This window comes from Anolis sagrei, chromosome 5 (genome assembly GCF_037176765.1).
Source record: "Anolis sagrei isolate rAnoSag1 chromosome 5, rAnoSag1.mat, whole genome shotgun sequence".
NCBI lineage: Eukaryota > Metazoa > Chordata > Lepidosauria > Squamata > Dactyloidae > Anolis > Anolis sagrei.
The window spans coordinates 49,647,365-49,672,526 of NC_090025.1; the positions used below are offsets into that span (position 1 = coordinate 49,647,365).

Below are 25,162 nucleotides of genomic sequence, written 5' to 3' on the forward strand. Positions count from 1 at the left end.
ACCTGACTACTGCACACTTCAATGCCTTTCAGCAGATACACAGTTATTTTCTTTTCTAGAGGCACTGCCAATATTCCTCCTCCAACACAGGAAGTCACTTTCACCTCACACAGAAGCTGGCAGGATGTGAACTGAAAGGTTATCAGCAGGAACAGATCTCTGCATTTTTAAAAAAGCTATAGGGATTTCAGATTGCAGCCTTGGCAAGCAACCTTATAATGTAGGGACACTTAAAGTAGAGCAATCCCCCAGTGAATGTGGTGTTTACTTCCAAGCAGCCTTCAGTGAGGAGTATGCATAACTGAATGTGCCAAAATGGTGTAGTGATTTGATGGCTCAACTATGGCTCTGCAGACCAGGGTTCAAATCCCTGTTCAAGCAATGGAAGCCAACTGCGTGGCCTTGGGTAAGTCAATCACACTCTCTCAGTCTTGGTGAAAGGCAAAGAACAAGTCTGAAATGACTTGAAGCCACATAACAATACTGCTCAATTGAACCTGAAGGGGAATGCCTCTACACTAGAATTAATGCAGTCTGACACCACTTTAACTGCCATGACTCAGTGTCATGGAATCACTGGAGTAATAGTTTTAAAGGGCAAAGGTAAAGGTTTCCTCTTACATTAAGTCTAGTTAAGTCCGACTCGGGGGTTGGTGCTCATCTCCATTTCTGAGCTGGCGTTGTCCATAGATGCCTCCAAGGTCATGTGGCTGGCATTACTGCATGGAACACCTTTACCTTGCCACAGAAGCAGTACCTATTGATCTACTCACATTTGCATGTTTTTGAACTACTAGGTTGGCAGAAGCTGGGCCTAACAGCGGGAGCTCACCTGACTCCCTGGATTCAAACCATCAGCCTTTTGGTCAGCAAGTTCAGCAGTTCAGTGGTTTAACCCGCTGTGCCACCAGGGGGCCTTTAGTTTTACAAGGCCTTTTGTCTTTGGCTCAAATATTACTGATGCCTCACCAAACTACAAATCCCAGGATTCCATGGCATCAAGTTATGGAAATGCCATGACATTTCAAGTGGTGTCAAGCTGCATTAATTGTATGTGTAGACAATCCCTCATATAAATGTGAACAAAACTGGGGTGCATTTACAACAAGCGAACCCCAATTTTTGGAACCAAAATACCATACCTTTTAAGGCAAAATACATACACATTTTAGCGATAACATTCTCCACAAGGATTCCTGTGTGACCTTAGTGTCACTTTGTTGTGACAGTGCCTTCAAGCAACTGCAACTCAGAGGGTTTTTCTCAGTAAGATTTATCCAGAGCAGGTTTGCCACTGTTTTGCTCCAAAAGGCCTATCAAAATAACTCTGGTTTCAAACATATGTGCCCATTCCACGTCTAATGGAGCAAATGCACAGTTTTTTCAAGGCTTCTTAAACTTTGCACTCTTTTTTAATGTTGAAGTGCACTCTCTTTGCATTTTAAGCTGACAACAGGAAACAGATAGGAGGCAGCAATTCCCTACTTATCTCGCTATTACTTCCCATGTTGCAGCTGCAGAGTACAGGAAACCTATTCAGCTTCCTAGCACTGAAAAGAGTTGAAGACTTATACACAAATTTTGGTAGCATTGCAGGGGGGGGGGGGGGGGGAACCAATATGCTAGACCAGGTCTCATTTTGCAAACATATGCCAAACACATCCTGGTCCACCAGCTTCAACACATTGCTCATTACTTTTTGATTACTGCCATACATGGCTTGAGGTTCCCGGGGCTTATTTTTAAAAACCTTTAATCTGCAAACATTTACAGAGGAAGGCAATCCCTAGTGGCCATACATAAAGCTTAATTGTCTCCGTAAACATGCGAACATAAATTTTCAAGTAAAACTATGAACGTTAAAAACACTAGACAAAACATCAGTTCGGATTCCACTTCTTCTGATTTTAAAATACTGAAATCCACTTCACAACAAAACTCAACATTTTAAAATCTCTGTTTTCCCAAACCATGTTGACTTAGAAATGTTTGTTTATCAGAAACATTGCTGGACAAAAAGGAGGGAAGTTTTTTTTTCTTTTCTCCCCCTTTTTTCAAAATGTACCAGCGGCTGTAACTAAACAAAACTCTGGTTCTGGGATTGTTCAATGAGAGTTGAAAAACCTCTTGTCATGGAAAATATGCAGCTGATATTTAGAAAGGTTTCCTGTAATTAACTCCCTCTTGAGGATTGGAAGTTAGCAGCAGTAAAATTACCTACAGTATTGTAACACACAACATATGCACTACCGTCCAATTCTCAATGGCCTAATAGCTTTCTAGAGAAGAGTTTTATTTTTTAATTAGAACAAGACAACTAGCGGGATAAAATAAAACAAAACAAACGTATTTATAAATTCTGACAACCTATGCTGGTAGTTAGGTACAGAATTCAACTTTAAAATCAGCACTTCCTTGCAGATGTCGGACAATTCCATCGTATTCTGTACCTTGGTGAACAGACCTTCTGTTTTAGATTAATAGTCTGATGTAAATTTGCAAGTCAAAATGTATGGACAAGGCCAGCAGGAATACGTCTTGAAAAATCTAGCTGTGCTAATATATTTTTTTAACTTCTCTTTTGCCAATAAATGAAGAAAGGATACCATAACGACAGTTTACAATGATATTATGGTGTAAAATATCACAGAAAACATCTGTGCAGAAATTCACACATTTTCTATGCCTACGGGCTCAAAGGAGCTAATACCACATGCTATGTAGCAACAGACGGCATAAGCATATATGAATGAGTAATACTGCCTACTTCAAATCCACGGACACATTCTCATTTACATCTGATTATAAACATCTCACTTGTAAGATCGCATTCTCTTCTACATCTGGCTGAACAAGAATGGGCCCAATATGGCACACCCTCTTGTTCTATTACTGTATGTATATTTACACAGTAATGCAGGGATTCAATGTGGTCTAGTGATTTAACTGTAGGATGAGGACTTTGGGAGAGCAGAGTTCAAATCCCCACTCAGCTATAGAAAGCCAATGAGTGACTTTGAGAAAGTTTCATTTGGATGGCACGAAACAGTACGCCCCCCTCCAGTACGGAAATGTCAGTGAAACGAAAGGAAAGTGGGAATGGTAGCTTTTGGTTGCCTGATTTTTGGCACTCAGCTGCAGGCCCTGGCAGGCACTGGCACTTTGGACCTGCATGCCACACATGCACTCTCTCTCCATGGAGTGTGTGTGTGTGGCTTGCAGGCCTAATACAGCCATACCTGCCAGGGCCAGTAGCTGAGTGCTAAGTGCCTTTTAGAGCCACTGCAAACTAGCATCTTGGGAGAGCAAACTGTGCCAGCACGAACGATGACGTCGAAGACTCCGCCTCTTTCTCCGCCTCTTTCTCCGCCTATTTCTCCATGGCCGCGTGGTTTTCCCTTTGCTAGGGCAGCGATGCGAGCGTACTCTCACTGTTGAATTCTGTCAACAGCGAGAGTACGCTCGCATCGCTGCCCAATGAAGAGACTTCAGCAGTGGTGCAAGGTAGGTTTCCCGATTGAATGGGGGAATGGCAGGAAGAAATTACCATGGAACTGGCTAGTTTCACCCCTCTAGTCCTAAATCTGAGGGGAAGGGGAATGTGGGAAGCCTGCCCATTGCCACCCATGGGACAAAAATATTCCTTTTTTCGGACCTGAGACAAAAAGCTCATTCAGAAAGGCATCCGTTTTCAGGAGAGGCACCCAAAAACAAAAATGGGGCCTTACGAATGAAACAAACAGAAAAGGATAGTGATTCTATACAAATGCACAAGACTATTTTCTAGTGAGTCATGTCTTCTCATGAATAGGTCAGCAACAATTCCAGGTGAATTATCTTTGCTTGTAGGGAAAATTCAAATTTGATTTACTTTTCAGAAAAGCGGGCCACAGTATACACAGAACTCTTCTCTGGCACCCCATTTCAAACCAACTCATTTGAAATGTGATGCTGTAGAAGAATTCTTTGGATATCACAAACTTGAAAAAAAAAGTATCCTGGAGCAAAACAAGCCTGAACTCTTAATATTGGTATTCTTCATGGTCTGCCTTTCACAACTATACGTTGAAACAGGAAATACAGGCAGTCCTTGAGTCACAAACGTCCAACTTTCAAATAACTCATAGTTAAAAACAGGGGTGAGATAACAGGAAGTGAGAGAAATCTACCCCTCAGAAGGGAAATTCACGACTGAAAGAGTTATTCATTGGGAAAAGGGGTCTCCACTTCAGCATCTTGTCTAGTTTCTTCATACGTGAATATAAATCCTTAGGATTGAAGCCATTATAATTTCCATTTGACACATCAGAGCACCAATGCCCTGGCTGATTCCTCCACAACACTGGCATCTTATTCTGGAGACCTAAACATAAAGCCACAGGTCCCATATAGCAGAGATCTTTATCTGATCTGCCTTTCAGAGAGCACAGTATGATGGAACACAACAGTATTGTTGGTGAGCAACATGTCTGCCCCTTTATTTGAAGGTTTTACTGGCAACATCATGAGATCAATGAGCAAAGAGAGCTGGAGACACCGAATGGATGTGGGTTAGGAAAAGCGACTTTGGGGCATCTACACTGGAATTAATGCAGTTTGGTGGCACTTTAACTGCCATGACTCAATGCTATGGAAGCATGGGAGTTGTAGCTTTACAAACCTCTTCTATCAGAGTGCTGGTGTCTCTCCAAACGACAACTCCCACAATTCTATAGCACCGAGCCACGGCAGTTCAAGTGGTGTCAAGCTTCATTCATTCTACAGTGCAGAAATGGAAAGCTGAAACAATTCTATTCAAGTCATTTCAAGATATGTTTCTTTAGACCGTACAAATGTTGGTGTACAAGTTAGCCCAAGAGAACAGAGTGGTGACTTGGTGATTTATATAGGTCAGAACAGACTCTGAATGACAGTTCCTTCACCTGCTAACATAATTGTGGAAATTAATTCTGGCAGTTAAGATATGAAAGTAGTGACAGATGAGCACATGACTGACACCTGGTGTTTAGATAGGAATTGAGATAGCGCTGTGTACCATGTTGCTGAACAAAACACACTGTCTGCAGAACTATATTGTAGAAGCATACTTTTACACAGGTTATCAGTAAATCGTAATTATAAAAATTGGGTTGTTTGTTTTTTTTAAACAAAAACAAAAAACATTATGTCCTTCACGAATATTGTTTAACAAATAATCAAGCAAAAGAGAAAAGGAAATCAGCCAGATGTGAAATATGCAGAGATACTGTTGGTCTTGATTCTCTTTCCCCTAAGGCCATTAGATTCACTTATGTACAATTACTGCCCTCTATATAAGCTATTTTTTTATGCTGAATGAAGAACACATGGAATATAAAACATGCAACACTTTGATTTGGCCTCCAGTATGTATAATTTTGCTAATTGAATATATTATTCTCTGTATCTTTTACTATTACAAATCAACCAGGAACAAATATTGCACTAGTTCTTAATTGTTGATACTTTCTAAATCTAACAAAAACTAACTTTTAAAAAGTAAAATTATTAGATACTCTGCCCTCCAAATAAGCAAATACTTTATGAGTGTTGTTTTCAGGAGCATGGGAAGTGGCAATGTTAAAAAGTTAAGCTTTAAATTAAGTTTGTGGGTTTATTTTAAAAGATTTATTACATGTATAAGCTGTCCGAATTGAAAACACAATTGAAGACCCATCTCTTCCAGCAGGCCTACCCAGTCAACTTTGAACCATGACTTTTGGATTCACATTCTATTGCTACCATATTTTGATCTTTGTACCATGTCTTTTGGTGTATTTTATAGTGGAATGTTTTGATACATGTCTTTTGTTGTATGTATTTTACGTTGATGTGTTTGACTGTGTTGTTACCCGCCTCAAGCCATTTGGAGAGAGGGGTAACAGATAAAATTTTATCATCATCATCATCATCATCATCATCATCATCATCATCATCATCATCAATAATACTATCTTTTATTACTTTTATTCTTATATGATAAAACTCTCAATGCACTTGACATTGAAGCGATCTAACAGAGCATATGGAAACACAACAGGAAAGACACATAGTTAGGAACTGAGTGCAAGCTTATACTGAGTGCAAGCTTATACATTAACTTAATGAGTTGAGGCAAAAATTGTGGATTTGTATATGACTCATGGATAAATTGAGGATTTTTCTGCAGAGAGGGGAAAGCACCAACATTGTTTCAGCGGGCCAACCACCTTGGGCCACTACCACTATTTCTCCACTCAGGAATTAAAAAATACCAAAAATGGCATCACGACTGAGAGAGTGGAGGGGGTGAGTTCCTACTGGATAAACGATGCTCTTACCTTTCATCACTCTACTCAGTGCAGGAAATGGTTTCTTGTTTGATCAGAGTTTATGATACTTATTTTGATCCCTTGCACAAGTCGACACAGATTTATATACGTGAGTATATAAGGTATGTAGCCAAAACTCTAGGTATCAGCAAGCTTGGAGAATTGTAATGGTTTTCAGAATACCTGCATAAATACTTATAATAACCGGCCTCTAAAAGCCAGTGAGGACTGAATATGCAGGGAAGGGGAGAACAGATGAAGTCTAAGCAGTTACGCTGTCAGCTTAACTCCTAATACTGTTTATCCCAGAAAAGGGCATGGCCAACTGGTACCCTGAACAGATGCCTTCCATACTGCAACATATTTTGTTGTAGATGTCACTAGTTGAACTTAGTTGTGTGGTCTGACTAGTAAGACTTATAGGCAGGACTCCTGTCTCTTCTACTTTATCCTCTTGCTATTAGACATCAATGGAGATATATGTACTGTATCTAAGCACCAGGTCCTTCATGGAGGATCTGGTTCTCTGTTTGTGGTGCAGGACAAACGGTACTGCCTGGGTCAACTGCATAAAATGAAGGAACAGATCATGGTGTCTGAGGAATGAGATGAATAATCAAGAAATCAATTCTAGTGAAGTATCGGAGAAAAATTGTTAACCGTGATCATGGGCCAATGATCAGGGAAATGTCAAAGGAGCCTTGGAATGAGACCAGAGCAGGCAAGATACTGCATTTATGTTGTACATAATCTATGAAACAAAGATGGGGCAGTTCTATGTTATGGAGTTGTTATATGTACTGGGACCCAGCTAATTTATCACTTTTTAAGAAAGAGGAAGTGTCTTCAATAGGACCAGTCTCAAGACATTTTTGGTGCCTGATACAGAAAAGCAAATAGTCGACCCATATTTACTTAAATCAGGGTACATAGCATATAATGCCAGTTTTTGACCCATGAGATAGAAAACCTCCCCCTCCTCTAGCATGAAATATACAGTAACAACCAATTAAACAACTAACAAGATGCTTTCAAGATCATATCCATATGATCTGCTGCTTATTAATTTAATTCCTATTACATTGCTAGATACAGATCCCATATTCTTCATAACAATTACAAACATTCATGAAAGTAATATGCTTCCAAATATGTGGAATGTGTTGTGGGGGGTTATATTCATAATTATATTTTACCTTACTACCCCTTGTACAAAATTTACCTAGTTGGGGAAATGTAAACAGCAGTCCTAAATATTAAGTGAAGTGTTGCAGTTTGTTACTAGTTTCATCAGCAAACTGCATATTAATACAGTTGTGAATTTTCACAGATATTTGAATAGGAAAACAAATCCTATCTTTATGAAAAAGCTTCCATGTTGTAGTGTCTACTTAACCTTTAAAATTGTATGCTTTTAGATATTTCCAAGGGATAAAACTATGAGGTATTATGAGTAAAATGCTTCTTTTTGAATGATGATGCCAGTTTCTACAAAGCATATGGAATTTAAAATGAATTCCATGGAAGACAAGCCTTATTCAGTAACTAAAGCGCACATGAAACCCAGGGCAGACACATTTCCAGACTGACTTTTACAAATAACCATTCTGGATGCCCTCTTTTTTCTCTTTCTCTTTGAAAAATCTTCTACGATCCTTTTTCCCAAGCAATTTAATGTCTGCTTGGGAAGGGCAATTAAATTGTCAGTATTTAAAAAAATTGTTTTTAACTAGAAGATAGCCCAGAGAATAGTCATGGGGCCAATATTGATTGTATGAACAGAGAACATTAGTCTTCAGGTATTTACACTGCCACCTCTGCACCACAGGCTCTCCTTCAAACCAAATCAATTCCTTGAAGAGAAAGCTAGTGAAATACATAAATGAGACTGAAACAGGGCTGATATTTGATCTCTAGACATTACTTTGTTATATCTCGATCTCTGATCGGTTTTGGATCCCTTCAAATTCTTCAAATTGTAAGCTGGAAAGGGCTGAATTCTCTTTGTGGGAACAGTCCTTTCCCCAACTGAGGCTCATCCTACTTTTGATATACAATTACCCAGGCTGCTCAGACAATTCTACACCACACTGCTGCTTTCAGATACCAATTCAGTTATAACGCATAATGTTGCCAAGTTCTGTGCAGCAGCGCTTAAAATCCACCGTGTGATGACTGGCTCCAAAAGTTAGCAATGTAACCATCAGCTAATTGAAATATAAATTAGTGCCCCTTCACTCCCCTAGACTTGTGCCCTGAATGCTCCTACCCCTCAGCAATTTTCCTTCCTCTCCATCCCCTGCTAGTTCCTTCCCCTTTTCTAAATAGTTTTGTGCCTTAGCCTTTAAAATACCTCTGTTTTCTAGCATTTTAGATTTCAATGTACAATGCTTTTATGATACTGTACCCTCTCTCCTTATGCTGGTCTATTACCATAATAAAGATTTTTTTTGAACTGAGGCTCATTGCATTCAATTATTTGTTTTTATTTACTTTTCTTAGATCCCGCCCTATCTCTCTCTCATTGAGGGACTCAAAGCAGCTAACCCATGGCACAATTCGATGCCATTCAACAATCTACCCTACATTAAAACACATAAAGCCTATACATATAAAATCTATAATACTCCTCTAACAACAACACTAATATAAAACATTACAAAACTAACTATAATTAAAAATTAGATCTTCTTTAGTTTGAAATGTTCCTTTCTACAATATGAATGTTATAATCCAGAATGACAGTGGTGTGTACTAAGGCCTATGTCAACTGCGAGAGCACACAGTTGACAATCTTTACAATGCTCTCTTAATGTGATTCACATTTTCATATTGGATTTCAAAATGAAATTTGTTTAAACAATAAAACAAGTTAACCAAATTTGTTAGGTTAAAATAAATAATCCATTTTTCAGATGATTACATTCCCAAAAGGAAGGTCATCCACATTGCAGGTGATTTGAAAAACTTGGGAATTAAAACAATGCAGTTCCCCATTGAACAAAACAGATCAGAATTGGCTTGAATACAATTGCCTTGACATAACAGATTACAGAATAGAGTGTATATAATTGAAATAGAATACTCTACAATTAATTATTGACAGAAGAATAATTCCATAGCGAATTCTAGTGACATCCTTAAGTATAGAAACACATATTCAAAGGCTAAATACATATCTAGTTCAGATAATATCTGTATGAAATGTTATACCTTTTATTTGCTGTTTACATAGTTAATTCTGTATTACTCTATAGCAGTGGTTCTCAACCTGTGGGTGCCCAGATGTTTTGGCCTACAACTCCCAGAAATCCCAGTCAGTTTACTAGCTGTTGGGATTTCTGAGAGTTGAAGTCCAAAACATCTGGGGACCCACAGGCTGAGAACCACTGCTCTATAGTCTACTAGTGCCCCACTCCACAGTGTCCCTCACCTAACTATCCTCTTGAAGATGTCCATGCACCTCTGTGGTTGAACTTCGAAAGCAAAACTGTCCTAGCTCCATGAATTTCCTTACAGCAGATGTCCTAATGCTGTGACTTCAGTTTCAAATATCAAATACCTTCCAGAGGTAGATCTAATCTATTCCTATATATGCAGTATTAGAATGAAAACAGCTCCTGAACAACACAGCCATGAAAATAGTGCAAAAATCTGTCAGCTTACTCCTCATTCACATGTTATCTTTTCTATGCACTTGCAGGTACTTCAAAAAGGAATTGCTTTGCTCACCAGAACAATATCTTTTAATTTCAGACATGTATATATGTTAAGTATACACACGTTTGAAAGGGCGAGAATGTCAATTAGAGAAGTGGCAATGGCTTGAACCATCCTTTCGGGATGATAATGAACATAAGGAAACAAATGTTAAATTTAAAAATTAAGTGCAAAGGGTGACCTGAATGAATATATATATATAGAGAGGAAATCTGCAGTATAAAACTATCAAATATCCTAGAAAATGTATACCCCTTTCTCTTTTATAGGAGAGTGAATGAACCATCAGTGCAAATATTTTCTGAACCATTGTTTTAAAGGTTCAATCTACTAGTCAACAAAAATAAAAACATAACAAAACAACAACACACAAATAATGGAGTAAGATTTCTTAAACTGTGTAAAAGCTCTACCATCTAAATTTGCTGGCTGACATCCAGAGATACAAATAGTTATTTGTGCCTAAGAGCCATTTCAATCCTTGCTTCCAAAATGAGCTACATGGTAAATGATGGTTGAAACTACATTCCAAGGACAATTTGGGATGCAGTATGAGGATTTTTCTGAGTAAAACAGGGTGCTTTCTTTTGTAAGAACAGAATAATAATCCTACTGAATGTATGCAAGCCTTTAGGCTCGCTTAAATAGTTTGTTGAATCCCAGCTGCATAATTGTATTGTTTGTTGTTCTAAAGTTACAAAAATGTTCGCTAGTTTTTACTTAAGGCCAACTGATAAGGCAGGATCAAGTCCAGATAAATATTTGGTATCCATTATTTCATTTCAAAATAGAGTGTCCTTTATTTTATTTGTTAAAAAAAGCTATGAGAATTTAGGTAAAATGCAACATTGTTAGTCTTCCAAATAAGTGTGGTTCGTCATCGCTTCCTAGCATACAATGCTTTCCTGAATATATTTTAATTGGTCTTGCTTGACATTATTTTTGTCACCTGCATGCTATGTCATTGGGAAATGGATACCTAATAAAAACGACAAGGTGAGAGTGTTTTGGAAAACTTTTGTCACATGCCATTATAGCAATTGGCAGTTATATTTTAGTCTTTAAAAACTTACACAGAATTAATGTATACTAAAGTACTGTGCACTACTACACGACTGTGCACAGCAATTCCATTTAGCAAAGAGAGAGAGAGAGAAACCAAATACTACAATTTGCTAAAAACATGAAGAGTTATCAGAGATAAATATTAACTTTTTCCATAAACCTGCATCAAATTCATACCATAAGATTCAAACTATATACTGAAGACACTACTACTATAGTTTAGTGTTACATACATATTAACGTAAAGGTAAAGGTTTCCCCTGACATTAAGTCTGGGGGGTGGTGCTCATCTTCATTTCTAAGCCAAAGAGCTGGCATTGTCCGTAGACACCTCCAAGGTCATGTGGCCAGCATGACTGCATGGAGCACCGTTACTTTCCCGCAGAAGCAGTACCTATTCATCTACTCACAATTGCATATTATCGAACTTCTAGGTTGGCAGAAGCTGTGCCTAACAGCAGGAGCTCACCCTACTCCCCAGATTCGAACTGGCAACCTTTCAGTCAGCAAGTTCAGCAACTCAGCGGTTTAACCCACTGTGCCACCAGGGGCCATGCAAACATATTCATTACTCTAAATATAAAAATATATAAATGACAGTGTCAGTTTATTACAGTTAATACAGGGGGCCCTATAATCGTTTATACATTTGAAATCCTTAGTGAAAAAGACAACACAAAAATGTAGAAGGAGTTCTAAAGATAGAGGAGTCAAACTAACTATATCCCATCACCTCCCCTTCCCTTTAGCAAATGCTGAAGGTCTCATTATGCTAAGATTTGGCCTTTCCTTGGTCATTTATTTTAAAGGATTTCTGCTACATCTACCAAGATGCCTAATGACGTACTGGAGACATTTTTCTTCAGGAATGGCTATTTTAAAATGATGCAAAAGGTTAAGATATTTGGCCCCAGACAAACATTTCAAATGACAGTATTATGTTTTCCTGCGGAGAGATGATACTCAGATAGTTTCAAATAGAAATCACTTATTTGACATTAACAACAGAAAAAAAGAAAGTAAATTAAAATGACAGGAAACCAATTCAATGAAACTTTAGCGACTGGCATTGAGCAAATCTAATTTTAGCTTTTATCTAATTTTCACCAACATTCATTTGATTTATTTGAGTAAGCATACTAGAAAGGAAAACATATAAGATAAATGGATTTCAGAAGCATCATAGATAAGTAAGAGTGTTTATATATTTAGCTCAGTTGGCTTTTACGAGTTATAAAAGAGAAAGCATAATTCGGCATTGTAAATATGTTTTACATTTTCTGCGACCAAACTGATGCAACGTAAGAAAAATACTAATGATATAGATATCTATTTCTACATTTATTCCTCGCATTTGGAGAATGCATTACTGTTTGACTTGTATTACTTTCCAGATTAAAAGTGGGGGAAACAGATAGAATTAAAGGAAGAGATATTAAAAATATAAACAGAACTATAATCTGACATTAAATTTTAAAACCATAGGAAAGTATTGTCCATATTGCTACAACTCATGTAAGGGTTGTCACAAGCCCACATTGAGGGAGTAAAGGGATTATTATTATTATTATTATTATTATTATTATTTATACCCCTCCACCATCTCCCCAAAGGGGACTCAGAACAGCTTACATGAGGCCAAGCCCAGCAATACATTACAGCAACATAAAATATAAACAACAAAATAACATCACAATAAAAGTAAAGCAATCAAGTAAAATAAATAATACAAAATAACATAATAGAAAATCAAACACAGTGGGCGGGCCAAATGCACAACATAAAATGATAAAACTCTGGATGAGATAGCAATGAAAAGTGCAATTTGTAGGGGAGGAGCTTGTAAAGGTCTGAGCAGTGGAGTTAAACTTTCAATAAATGCAATATGGCAATATGAGGAAAACAGTGTAGGGATATTTCAGCTTTGTCTCAAATCATTGGCCAGTTTAACTCACAATGTAAAGGGCTTGCACAGAGAGGTATCATAAAGATCTAATTAGGTCTTAAAACGCACAAGTCTGAAATGCAATGAAGAGACCCCTGAATGTAAGAGTTCATATTCTCACAGACAAACGAAGGGCTCTGCTTCATTGCCATGTACTGTACCTGCTGCTATTGGCAAGGAGCAGATTTTACACTGACCATGGTCTATGGCTGCTTTTAATGTTGCTTCAGGATGTGTCGATCCAAGGGGGTTACGCACAAATCGTCGTCGGCGCCGCAAGTCATCTTCCCAGTAGTCAAGGCGCCAGAACTCACGAGGACGACTACAATGAAACAGAGGAGCCACATATGTTAGCAATTATCAAACAGCATGGTAGCACTGCATTTCTGCATAAAGCTTTCCTTGTTTCCTCTTTCTTTTTCTTTTTAAACAGCACCCTAAAACCCGTTCTCCAATCTTTTAACTTCAGTATGTCCTTGAAAATAACAATATCACCTTCCAGTCTGAGGAACTCCTTTCCTCCTTTTTTTGCCTTGGAAGGTGAAATGAGCACTAAATACATCATTTTGAAATGAATTGCTGACAGTGTGATCAGTTTCACCACACTCTAGTGGCATGTGCTCCGATTCCAGCCTCATTTCAGCCTCAGCAGGGCACCTTTCTCAGTGACTGCATTTATAAACCAGAATAGGGAAAAGGCTATTATAAATATGGTATAGCATTACCTATATTAATCAAAGTCTGTCCCCCTTCCATTTTTCTTCCTAATTTGTGCCTTTTTGCACAAGGTCAGTAAATCATACTGTGAATTCTTGGTCAAGAAAGTGTTAACTTTAATGAATACTTCTGTTCCATGATTATGTATGTGATAATAAAATATTACTCTGTTTAGATGTGCAGGAATTTAATTAAAATAATCTCTTAAAATATTCATTACATTTAGCCCCCGAGGCTTACAACAACACAAGAAAATACATTTCGTTTCCATTTCCTGTTTTTAAATAAACCATTCCAGGAGAGTGAAATAGCAATCTATTTTCTAACAAATCAGATTGGATTTCTGTTTTATGTAGTTTCATTTTTGCATTTAATTAAAAACAACACACTATGGTGAGCGATATTGAAGGCACACTTTTCAAAATTTAGATTTAGAAAAAGATTCTGGCACATTTGTTTATTTTCCATATTGTGTTATGCAAATATGCATAGATCTTTTTTATATGGCCATACATAAATGCCAATTTCTATCTTGTTAGATGGTTGTGAGTTAGTGTGCTGTAAAACTGCATATTAACCACTAAAAACTACAAAAGCAGCCAATTCAGGGGTGTATTCGTAACTATATATGCAAATAAATTTATTGTATGTTAAATAATAAACCCTGTAAGAATAACACTATCACTAGAGATCTACAACCAACATCTGCAGGCTCCAATTACAAAAGTATAATTTCAGATATAAAATAATGGTAACTTCAAGAACGGCAAACCAAAACTACCAAGTATAATCTTATTTCTTTTTCATGAGCTAATAATCACTGTATATCTGTCAGCTCTGACAAATTAATAGCTCTGATTAATTTATAAATTGCAAATGATTACAGATGCACCATACTAGAGATTTCCCTTCTTCAATTATTCCATCTTTGAAAAGGAAATATTTCCCGTTAGAGACTAGATGACTGACTACAAGTCTACTGCAGAGTTCTGTTCATTAAGGTTTTTTCTTTTGAAACCCATATTGGATGATAAAATATTGTGTAAAAACAAAAGCTTGCAAAATATGGGTTTTTCACTCTCCAAACCAGTTCAGGTAATAACTCGTGAATAACTTCATTCCTTCCTGCCTGCAATTGTCACTATTTTGTAAATAATTTATATTCCTTTTAACCATAAGCCCCACATTTTTATTATCTATATACCATGTATTCTAAAAACAAGCTTAAGGGACTTTTGTTTGCAAATAATTCTGTACAATTTATCTAGGATAGCTGCAAGTGTACGACAAAGCTACGTTTGCCCAAAGCGTGATTAATAACTTAAAATTCTCCATTAGCGATTTCAAAAAAACGCAGAACACAGCTGGCTATGTGTATGCATTTGATAGTCATAGAGAACAGGATAGCCACTTCATCATTCTGCCTTCCTTCATTTATCTGTTAAAATTACTATCAAATATCAGCTAGCATAGAGTCGTGAATCACAAACAGCTCCTCATCTTCGGGGGAAAGATACAATGAGAGTCTATTCATCAGGATAGCAATCAACACAAGTAATTAGTTCCCTAGACTGAGATCTCTTGCAAAGCTCATTGTAACCAGTGCCACAAACATATGACAATGAAAAGCTAATGGAGGCGCCTCAAATTTGTTAACTGCTTCTGCCATCAGTCCCTCCAATAATCTGCACTACAGTATTATGCAAAGATGGTAAATTATTAATGCCATCCATTTGTCTTTCCACACTTTTGATGAAATTAAATGATGGCATTCTGGTTACAATCACAACAACATGCATGGCAATGGCATTAACATTACTGAAATCTGATTTAACTATGTGCAAGGTGTGAAAATATCTGAACAAAAACACAATATTCTAGTCTTTTGTTGCTTTCCGAACTTAATCCAACACGCCTTGCATTTACCTAAATTAAATGTCACATGATGGAATCGAGGTACAGAATGTGTCTTGAGTAACTTGCATTAGGGAGAAAATATATTTCAACAATATTGGGCTGTATCTCCAGATCCTTTTATTGCCTTTGTAAGCCATTGGGAGATGCACAAGCTTGATTTCATCAGGACAATCAGACAAGACATAATATGACCATTAATGTTCAATTGATTTTGGTGCGTAGAACTCAAAGCTGCCAAAATATTACAATGTTCCACAGTGGTGCTGCTTTCTAATGAACATGATCTGTGGCAATAAAGCTTCCTGACAAAGCTATTCAGATTCCTCCCCCATAAAACAAAGTCAGTATATTATTGGCAACTTCTGCTGAAGCCTAACAAAGCTACTTGCTTGCCAATGCAACAATGGTTAATTGGGAGCATCTAAATGGGTTACTGCACATGAAAAAAAATCAGATTTCTGCTTATACAAGACAGTTCTGAACCAAAGCTAAAATCACAGAATAATGAAAATATAATCAGCAGCGAGACCAAAACCAGTTCAAGCTGCATTTATAATGGTTTTGAAAATAAAAGGCAGTCCCTGTTACCAAAAACCAGGAGACAAGTGACCCTGACAAGGAAGAATGATCTAGAAATTTCTAAACTCCTTGTCTTGGAAAAAGCAGTGATGCGGAAAGAAGACTCCCAAAGATATTCGTAGTAAAATAGACTGTTTCTTGTGGAAGTAGACAATTCTGTAGCTGAGCCTCCTAGCAAATAAAATTGCTAGTCATTACTTTATATAGATAGATTTGCATGTTCCAGGCGTAAGGCTATTAAAATCTCTTCTTTCCAACTCTTAAGAGCCAACCGTAAGAAATGGGGCCACAGAGTGGAGTCCACGAGTGTGGAGAACAGAAAACCACACACTGCCTATTACAATGCAACCCAAGCCCTTCCACATGCACAATGGAGGATCTTCTTATAGCAACACCAGAAGCACTCCAAGTGGCCAGGTACTGGTCAAAGGACATTTAATATAATGCTGTTTTTAAACTTTGTGCTTTTAAAATACATTACAAGTGTAGTTTTGGTTCATTTCTGATATGATAAATAAATATTCCCACTCTCACATACACATAACTGCATGGTTGGTCAAGGACATTCAATGCTTCTGCAACTGCAGAAGAGCATCAATTAGTGGCTTTTCTTGATCAAAAATATAAATTTGTTATGGAATTGATTGCCTTTAACATACAGGAATGGTACAGTGGCCAAAGCTCTTTGGGGAGAAAACAGTTTGATGTGAATAGGCAACAAAAATGTAGCCTTCCTGATCGTAAGTGGCTGTGTTATGAAACACCTTTTGAGTCAGGCAAAATTTCCAAAATTTTCTGGGTTTTAGGAGGAGTGACCAATATAAAGCTAACATTTCACAGAAGCTAGTACAACTAAAAAAAGAATCCATGTAACAGTGTCTATAACAAAAAATAGTTGAAATACACCAAAGAAAAAATAATCTGCGTGAAGGATAATTTTGCAAAATATAAAACCAGACAGAAAGTACAGCGCAGTAGCGTTAATAAACCGCATGCTGTAATGAAAACAGGAGACCAGTCTGGAGCTCATTTCACAAGATGCTTGTTCAAAAGAAAAACATCTCTTGTTTCCTGGGCTGGAGGTTAAATACATCATGCAGGTAAAATGTTTACTTATCCCTGGTCATGAGTGTGAGTTTTGTGCCACTGAGGAAAGTGCCTGACTGACAGTTCCAGAACCTCACACAATTAATTACCCTCATAACAGATTCTGAGCCTATACCAAACATGATCACCTAACAAACCTTTCCAAAATTTTACATTCATGACTGTGTGAAAACCTCACAAGTGTCTAGGGCAAGCTAATTATAATGGCACAACATACACATTATGTGTCCGTATTCCAACAGCCTATAAAACAGAATTGGTGGGTGGTCCACTTAAAACACAGCGTTATGTGTGCAGGATGGTGGAGATGTACTTTTTTTTCTACAGCTGGTCTTCCTAGATTTTTCAGTTCACCATGAAATATGTATAAATCCTAACTTAGAAAAAATGAACAAAGAGAAACAGGTATGGAAGGGTGAGAGTGGGAACTGGCATCTTGACATACTAAGGATCAACAACAAAGCAATCAAGTTCACGCAAGTGGTATTCCAACAATAAGGAGAAATTAACACCGACACAAATGACAAACAGCTCAACAATATTTGATCATAACTGTTTATAGAAAAAGGGTAAAGTATAGTATAGCACACACTGAGCATTAGAAAAGTAAACTGTTCTTAATAGCAACAACAGAGGTAAAAACAGACGGAGGAATGGAATCATCACTTCAGTAAGAAAAGGGGAGAATGAGACCAGTCTTTGGTGGCTCCACGCAACAATGGTTTCTTAAGGTATAACCTGAACTTTTGGCACCTGCACTGCTGCATCAATTTTAGAACAAGCACAGCTGCCACATTTGGAGGTGGTTTGTGGATTTTAAAAAATCACCCTAGGAAATTCATTTTAAAATGCAGTCAACTTTCATGGCTTGGCAGATATCTTTGAGAGGCTCCAAAGAATGTCAAAAGGGACGTGGGAAAGCCTTTCCCATGGATTATACTTTCCATATGCCTGCTCTAGAATAGTTTTAGAAGAATGACAAATTTCAAGATAAATTTGAAGTGAGTATTCTTACATTGTTTCAGAGTGATGCAAACACTATGGAACCCATAACAGGAAGGTCAAATAAGGCACAGACTGTTTTCTTTTCTAGAGACATTTGATCATGAATGTAGAATTGCCTCAAATCACCCATAAACAGTCATATACATAGGCTCTTCTGCCCAAAAGCAATGAAAGGCAGACTGAATGTATGCCTACATCATAATTAGAGACCAAAAGAATTATGACTGAGAAACAGAATTTGTGCTGAACAGTCTAGACCAGTGATTCTCAACCTTTTTTTGACCAGAAACTACTTGACCAGGGACTACTTTGACCAGGGACCACTTTGACCAGGGACCACTTTGACCAGGAACCACTCTCTCATATTAGTACCAAAAGGGTTATGAATAATTTTTTGGTCAACTTTAGATTTGGTTTGGTTATTTGGGGTGCTGATTCAGAAGGCTGCATTGGATAGATCACATCAGCTCTAGTATCTAATACAGAACATATGTCATCCAGTAGTTGCTATCTGCTCGCCCACAGAAAACCATATTTCATAAGCCTCAGCACTATAAGAGGGTTTTGCGAAACCAGTCGCTCTTGTTGCAACGGTGTAATAACAGTGAGGCCATAGACCATATTTTAGTTCTTCAGGACCACTGGTGGTCCATGGACCACAGGTTGGGAACCACTGGTCTAGAGTGTATACAGGATTAAAAAGAAGGGAAGACTTTTCCTTAGTTTCTACAGCTCTGTAGGTAGAAGCTAACCTCTTTGATGTATGTTTACATGTTAATGGGTACCAATAAACTCAATGGTTTATCCTAACACATTATTGTTCAACTATTAAATAAACCTGACTTTAATATTAAAATATTAAAGAGAAAATTATAACATCATTGGTTATGTTAACTGATAATGGATTAGTAATGTAGCTGTATTTAGTTATAAAAATTAAAATGACTAAAAACAAAAGTAACAAAAAGTAATGAAACTGATATGAAACATTGATTGTTCCTCGGCACTTTAATATTGTTAGTGTTCGGTGCATAAAGTATAAATCATTGTCAAAAATGTTGGATGAAATGAATTTGGGCTAGAAAAATAATTTTTAACAAGTTGTTTTCAAATTTTGTTTGAAAACATAGTACATAGTACTATAAACTTATACTGTCAAACAGTCACAGAGGAATAAATACATCATTTTCGAATGTTTACAATTTTTGATCATGAATCCAGAGCACAAGTGTAAATTCAAATAGTGCATTTTCAAGAGTAAATGCAGTGTGTGTAATGCTTCAAAATTTCCAGTCTAAGCATTTTCCCTCATTTCCATATTATTTCAGTGATGGTAAAAAAATAAAATGCTAAATCTTTCTTAAATATAAGTAAATAAATGGTCTTCCTGCCTTATGCACTTGATTTTAAATTGAAAGATAAAAGTGCCTGAGTTCCATCAAGGCTTTACTTTCAGCATAAATCTAGATGAAATAACATCCAAGTATTAGAGGGCATCAAGAGATAAAGCATTCTCTTCTATCTCGTGAACTGAAACGCATTGTGCCTTCATGCAGATAGAGATGGAGAATACTAACCAAAACCTCTCCCATTTATCAAGTAGCAGCCATAAATAACGCACAAGCTTTCCATCTCGTAGACCATCTTAATGGAAATACAGTGTTTGGCGGAATAAAATATTTTCAGAGCATCACATATTTTTTGTACTAAAGCCTCGGAGCATTCAGAAAGGGCAGAATGGCATGTAATTATGATTTTTAAAAATGCTCATGCTGTAGTAATTTGTATAGAAACATTCAGATAGCCAACTTAGTTTTTATTCATAGATCCCACAGTAAGGTATTTCCTAGACCTTCTGGAGACCTGACCTTAAATCAGAAATATCACTTCTATCTTTGGATTATGTAACTGACCCCCCTCCCTTCCAGTGGGTGATGGCGACGGGAAAGCCGCATTGAGAAGGAGCTCCAATGCGGACCAGCGTTGAGGCGCCTTAAGGGTGAGATTAAGCTCCCCCACCATCACCAGATTGAGTGAGAAATTTACATGCAAGTTGATGTGCTATGGGTTCACTCATTTTCTTTATTACGTTTTTCAGTGTCATAGTGCTCTCTTGTGTCTGCATAGGTATGAACAATTATGAGAAAGCCATAATTAACTTCAAATCAGAATGTAAAGGCAAGATTATGAGATGGTTTGAAAAATTTTCAATTTCCTCGTAAAAATCTTGAGAGAAATGTTATCATACAATCACACTTTCTTACCACTTCATCTCACCTCAAATCATCCCATAAGCTAGGCATGAACCATTAATAATGAATGATAAATCAATGGGGGAAAAATCAAATAATGGATATAGTTTATAATATATATTGGTGAAATTATGCATCTGATCAGATTCCTATTTGAGTTAAAATTGCATAGATTTCAGGCCCCCTATATTCAATTGTCCAAAGTATGGCTGATAATTGTCTTAGTTTACTACTATGAAGTAAAACTAATTAATGTGGAAAACCTGGAAGTAGATCCATTTGAATCCAGGATAAATAGCACTCCCCAAGATAAGAGACATTTCTAATAAGTAATTTTCCTAAGTACTAAAACAATTGTACAGATACACATACTGTTGCAAGAAGATGAGTTATATCAAATCAGATAATTAATCTGGGTAATTCAGTACTGTCTATCCCAGAATTTAGGTCCGAATAGTAAAGAAAACTAGTAGGACACATCTTTAACACCCATCATCTATATAAAACCACAGTGATTTCCCAGGGTTTCAGGCTGAACCCTTCCATGTCCTACTTCAGTGGTTCCAAATCTGTGGTCTGTGGACCACCAGTGGTCCGCAGGAACTAAAACATTGTCCGCAGACTTACCGTTACTGCCTCGTTGCAATGAGAGTGGCTATTTTCATGAAACCCTCTTATAGCGACGAGGCAATAGGGATGTTGGGAGGAAAGAGGCTGATTACCCACAAAAGGTACAACAAGCCTCCTGACTGCTGCTTCTCCTCTTCCCTCCCCCTGAGCAGAGTCATTCCATGTTGCACCTGGAAGCAGGGGCGCCCTGGTGTCTTCATTTTTAGGCCTGTTCTTGGGATTATTTGGGGTACTGATTCAGAAAATTGCATTAGATACACCACATCAGCTCTAGATTATTAAATATGGTTTTCTGTGGGTAAGCTGATGTGGTCTATCTAATGCAATTTTCTAAACCAGCACCCAAAATAACCAGACCAAATCTAAAGTTGACCAAAAACTGATTTATAACCCTTTTGGTAGTAATGTTGGAGAGTGGTCCCTGATCAAAATGCATTAGTCTGAAAAAATTATTAAGTACCTTCTAATCTGGGGTTGGGGGGGGAGATGTTCTGGCAATATTTCATGTTTCATTTTGGATCGTCATACTATAGGGATTTCAGTGTAAAACACATTCAGAAGAGCTTTACCAATGCTTCCTTCACAGGACTAACAAGGATTTGCTGAATTGCTATTCCTGTTGTCTCAAAGAGATCTTCCACCAGTGTCTCTGAGTAGCCAGTAACTTTCCTTTTGGTGCTTCTGTGCAATCTATGTTTTCTTTCACCAATTAGCCATTACTCCTTAAAATGGATACATGTATCATAATAGGATGCCTCTACTTTGTGCATTCCAGCTTTGGGGATTTTATTAGAAGACTAGATATCTAATCTCCTAACAGAACATCTCTCAGTTTCTATGACACACTCAAACCCCTTATCATGTTAAGGTGTGTATCAGAAAAAGGGAGGCAGTTAATTGCTATTCAATCAAAAATCCTTCATGCTTTTTTTTTCATGTCAGGAGTGACATGAGAAACTGCAAGTCGCTTCTGGTGTGAGAGAAATGGATGTTTTGACGTTTTTATCATCCTTGTGGGAGGCTTCTCTCATGTTCCCGCATAGGGAACAGGAGCTGACAGAGGGAGCTCATCTGCGCTCTCCCCGGATTCGAACCTCCAACCTGTCGGTCTTCAGTCCTGCTGACACAAGGGTTTAACCCACTGCACCACTGGGGGCTCCATGCATCCTTCATGCTGAAGATGTAACAAAAACAGAGCAACCTGTCATGAATTCTCTGATGAAATGGCTTGTCGCCTGCTGAGCTAATTTGCTTGAGACCAACACAATATATAGAATATATTGAATAAATATCAGGTAAGAGCACAACTGATTGCAAACCCATTCTATACAAAATATTTTAAAATATGATTACTCATAGACAATTTTAAAGCCCAACAAATATCAAATCATTATTTTTGCAGAATTGCTAGTTGATAAGTAAAACCAACAACCTGGAAACTCATGAGATCATGGATCACTTATTGTGCTCACAAAGTTAGAAAAGTACAAGAACATATACAAGAGTAACAATACAAACTGGAAAACATTTCAGTGCTGCCAGAATACTCTTGCTTATATGTTATATTATATTTATTTTGTTTTTTACAAGAGTAATCTCTTTTATAAAGTGTAGGTACCTCTACATTTCCTTTTCCATGAGGTCATATTCATTTTCTAAATTACACAGCAATTCTACAATAGCCATCCTTTTAATAGACTCTTCTTAATAAGCTCAGAACAAGCTTTGTTATGTCAGAATATCAAAATATGTGTAGCTACATCTACTTGGAGCTAGTTCCATTGATGCAACATGATTAATTAAATCAAGTACTTTACTTTTTCAATGGTTGAGTAACTGTAAAACAACAAGCAGAAATTTCAGACAGACTACACACATTTCCCAGAAAGAATAAAAAAGCTTGTATGTCTGCATGTATGAGATGTTATTCTTTGTTTCATTTGAGCTCCTTAGAAGTATTTGATTATTTATGACTACTATCCTAGGTAGTTATTGGGCTCTTTCTAAAATAAAATCACACCACAACCCATGAATCTCTACACAAATGTATCTTTTACAGGTTGATATATGCCACAGATAGATCGTTTTTTGATTAACTGCTTAGTACTCTTTTCTCTGTAAAGGACCACAATTCATCACATACAGACAGATCTTATAACTTAAAAAGGATCTGAAATTTTACAGCAACATTTTCTTCTCTTTCTGGATCATAGTGGAGCAGTGCATACTCAGTAATGCCAATATCATAAAATTAATGTCTTTATAACTGCTTTTAATTCAGTATGTGGAATCATAATAATTCTATAAAAATATGGTATGGCATATACTATAGCATTTCCCATTTACCAACTATAAAATGTAATCTCTCCAGAAATGACAATAAGTAAAACATGCTCTGTATTCATACTCTATGTGGACAACACTGGTACATAGATCAACTGGAAAACCGTATTTCTGGGCAAACAAAAACCCCTGAATATAATTTAAGTATGGTAGTTTTACACAATGTCTGCAGTTCTTATTATCTCCCAAACTTGGCATTTGGAGACATCCTACTGGAATATTAACCTATAACAGAAGTCAAAGATCCTGTTTTCCATTAAATATTCCACATGCATTAATATTTGATTGCAAAACAATGGCTACACCTGTGCAAAAGTAGTTAAAAGGATTTATTAGGTGTTCTAGTTAGAAAAAGAAGAAATCTCCCAGATAGATGGAAGACATAAACTGCCTTTATTTATATCTACAATTTTATTCTTTTCTGGACTGTAAAAATAATCAAGCTGATCCTGGACTGCCACTGAAAAGAAGGAATTGGGTTTATTGCTCAAGTGTCTAACAAATATTGTAGGCTTTTCTGTGAAGGGTGAAATCAAATTAAATAGTTAATGTGGGTCCCTTATGAACTTTGTAGCATATGCTTCTCTCTCCCTAAAGCGATAGAGGAAAAATGGGAATGGCACTGACCTCTGTGTTCCCCATCTCCAAGTTTTAAATGTTGATTATGTTGATCCAAAACATTTTGCAAATAGCCATCTCCTTTTCCACATAGGCCAAGATTATCTAATGGTACTGGTTCTTTGGAATTTGAAGACTTTTAACTTTTTCAACAAGGTGTTCTGTCTTAGGCAAATGATGAGCCCTCCTCCCCTAATCCATTTATTAAAACAACTATGCAGGTAGTTGAATTTTATTTTTTACACTGAAGCATATCCTCCACTCCATATCACTACCCTAGCAAAGGAGGTGAAGGAAAGGCACCCTGCTATCATTCTCTACCTGTCTACCTCTGCTACCTAACACAATACTGCATTCTGCATAATGATTTAGCCTGAATCTTGGGAAAAATGGGTCTCAGGACTACTTTATTAAATTTCTTAACAGGAACAGTAAAATGAATCCCAGTTCTCCCTCTCAAAGAATTCACAAATCTGTAATAATAAATTACTATATTTATTAATTTCCAAATAACAAACAAGGCACATCTCATTAATATAGTCATATTAAACTCAAAACCAAACACTGAATTTTGTTTTTTTGTTTTTCCTTTTAACAAAATTGCACCATTGCAACACGTATGATTTTGGAGATCCATACCTTGATTTTGGTGCAGATATATAAGAAATAGTGATCGGGTAACTACAAAGTTGTCTCCATTGTTTAAAAAAATTAAGGAATGTTCCACAGATTTGTTGCTCACAGAAAAAAATGACAACATTCTGATCACTGCACTTACTTTATAATCCTACATACCTCCTGCCACTTCAGCACTTTTAATCTTGTACCCATTACTCTGGCCTGGCCCAGTTTTATAGTGTCTTGATGTCTCGATGTATTGTTATTACTGTTTATTCTACTTAACTGTTTTTAATTTGCTCCAGGTATTGTATTGT

At 37.0% G+C, this 25,162-nt stretch overlaps 1 protein-coding gene across 9 annotated transcripts in view; it reads right to left on the reverse strand.

Annotated features, from left to right (window-relative positions):
* Window positions 1–25,162, reverse strand: part of LRBA (LPS responsive beige-like anchor protein) — a 420,612-nt gene that overhangs the window by 185,152 nt on the left and 210,298 nt on the right. For 5 of the 9 annotated variants that reach the window (XM_060778855.2, XM_060778851.2, XM_060778852.2 and 2 more), the window contains one exon: window positions 13,221–13,381. In XM_060778855.2, coding sequence (XP_060634838.2) covers window positions 13,221–13,381 — 161 coding nt within the window. Of the gene's footprint in view, window positions 1–13,220; window positions 13,382–13,554; window positions 13,704–25,162 lie in introns of those variants that run through there. The other 4 variants (XM_060778857.2, XM_060778854.2, XM_060778853.2 and 1 more) reach the window with 2 other exon arrangements.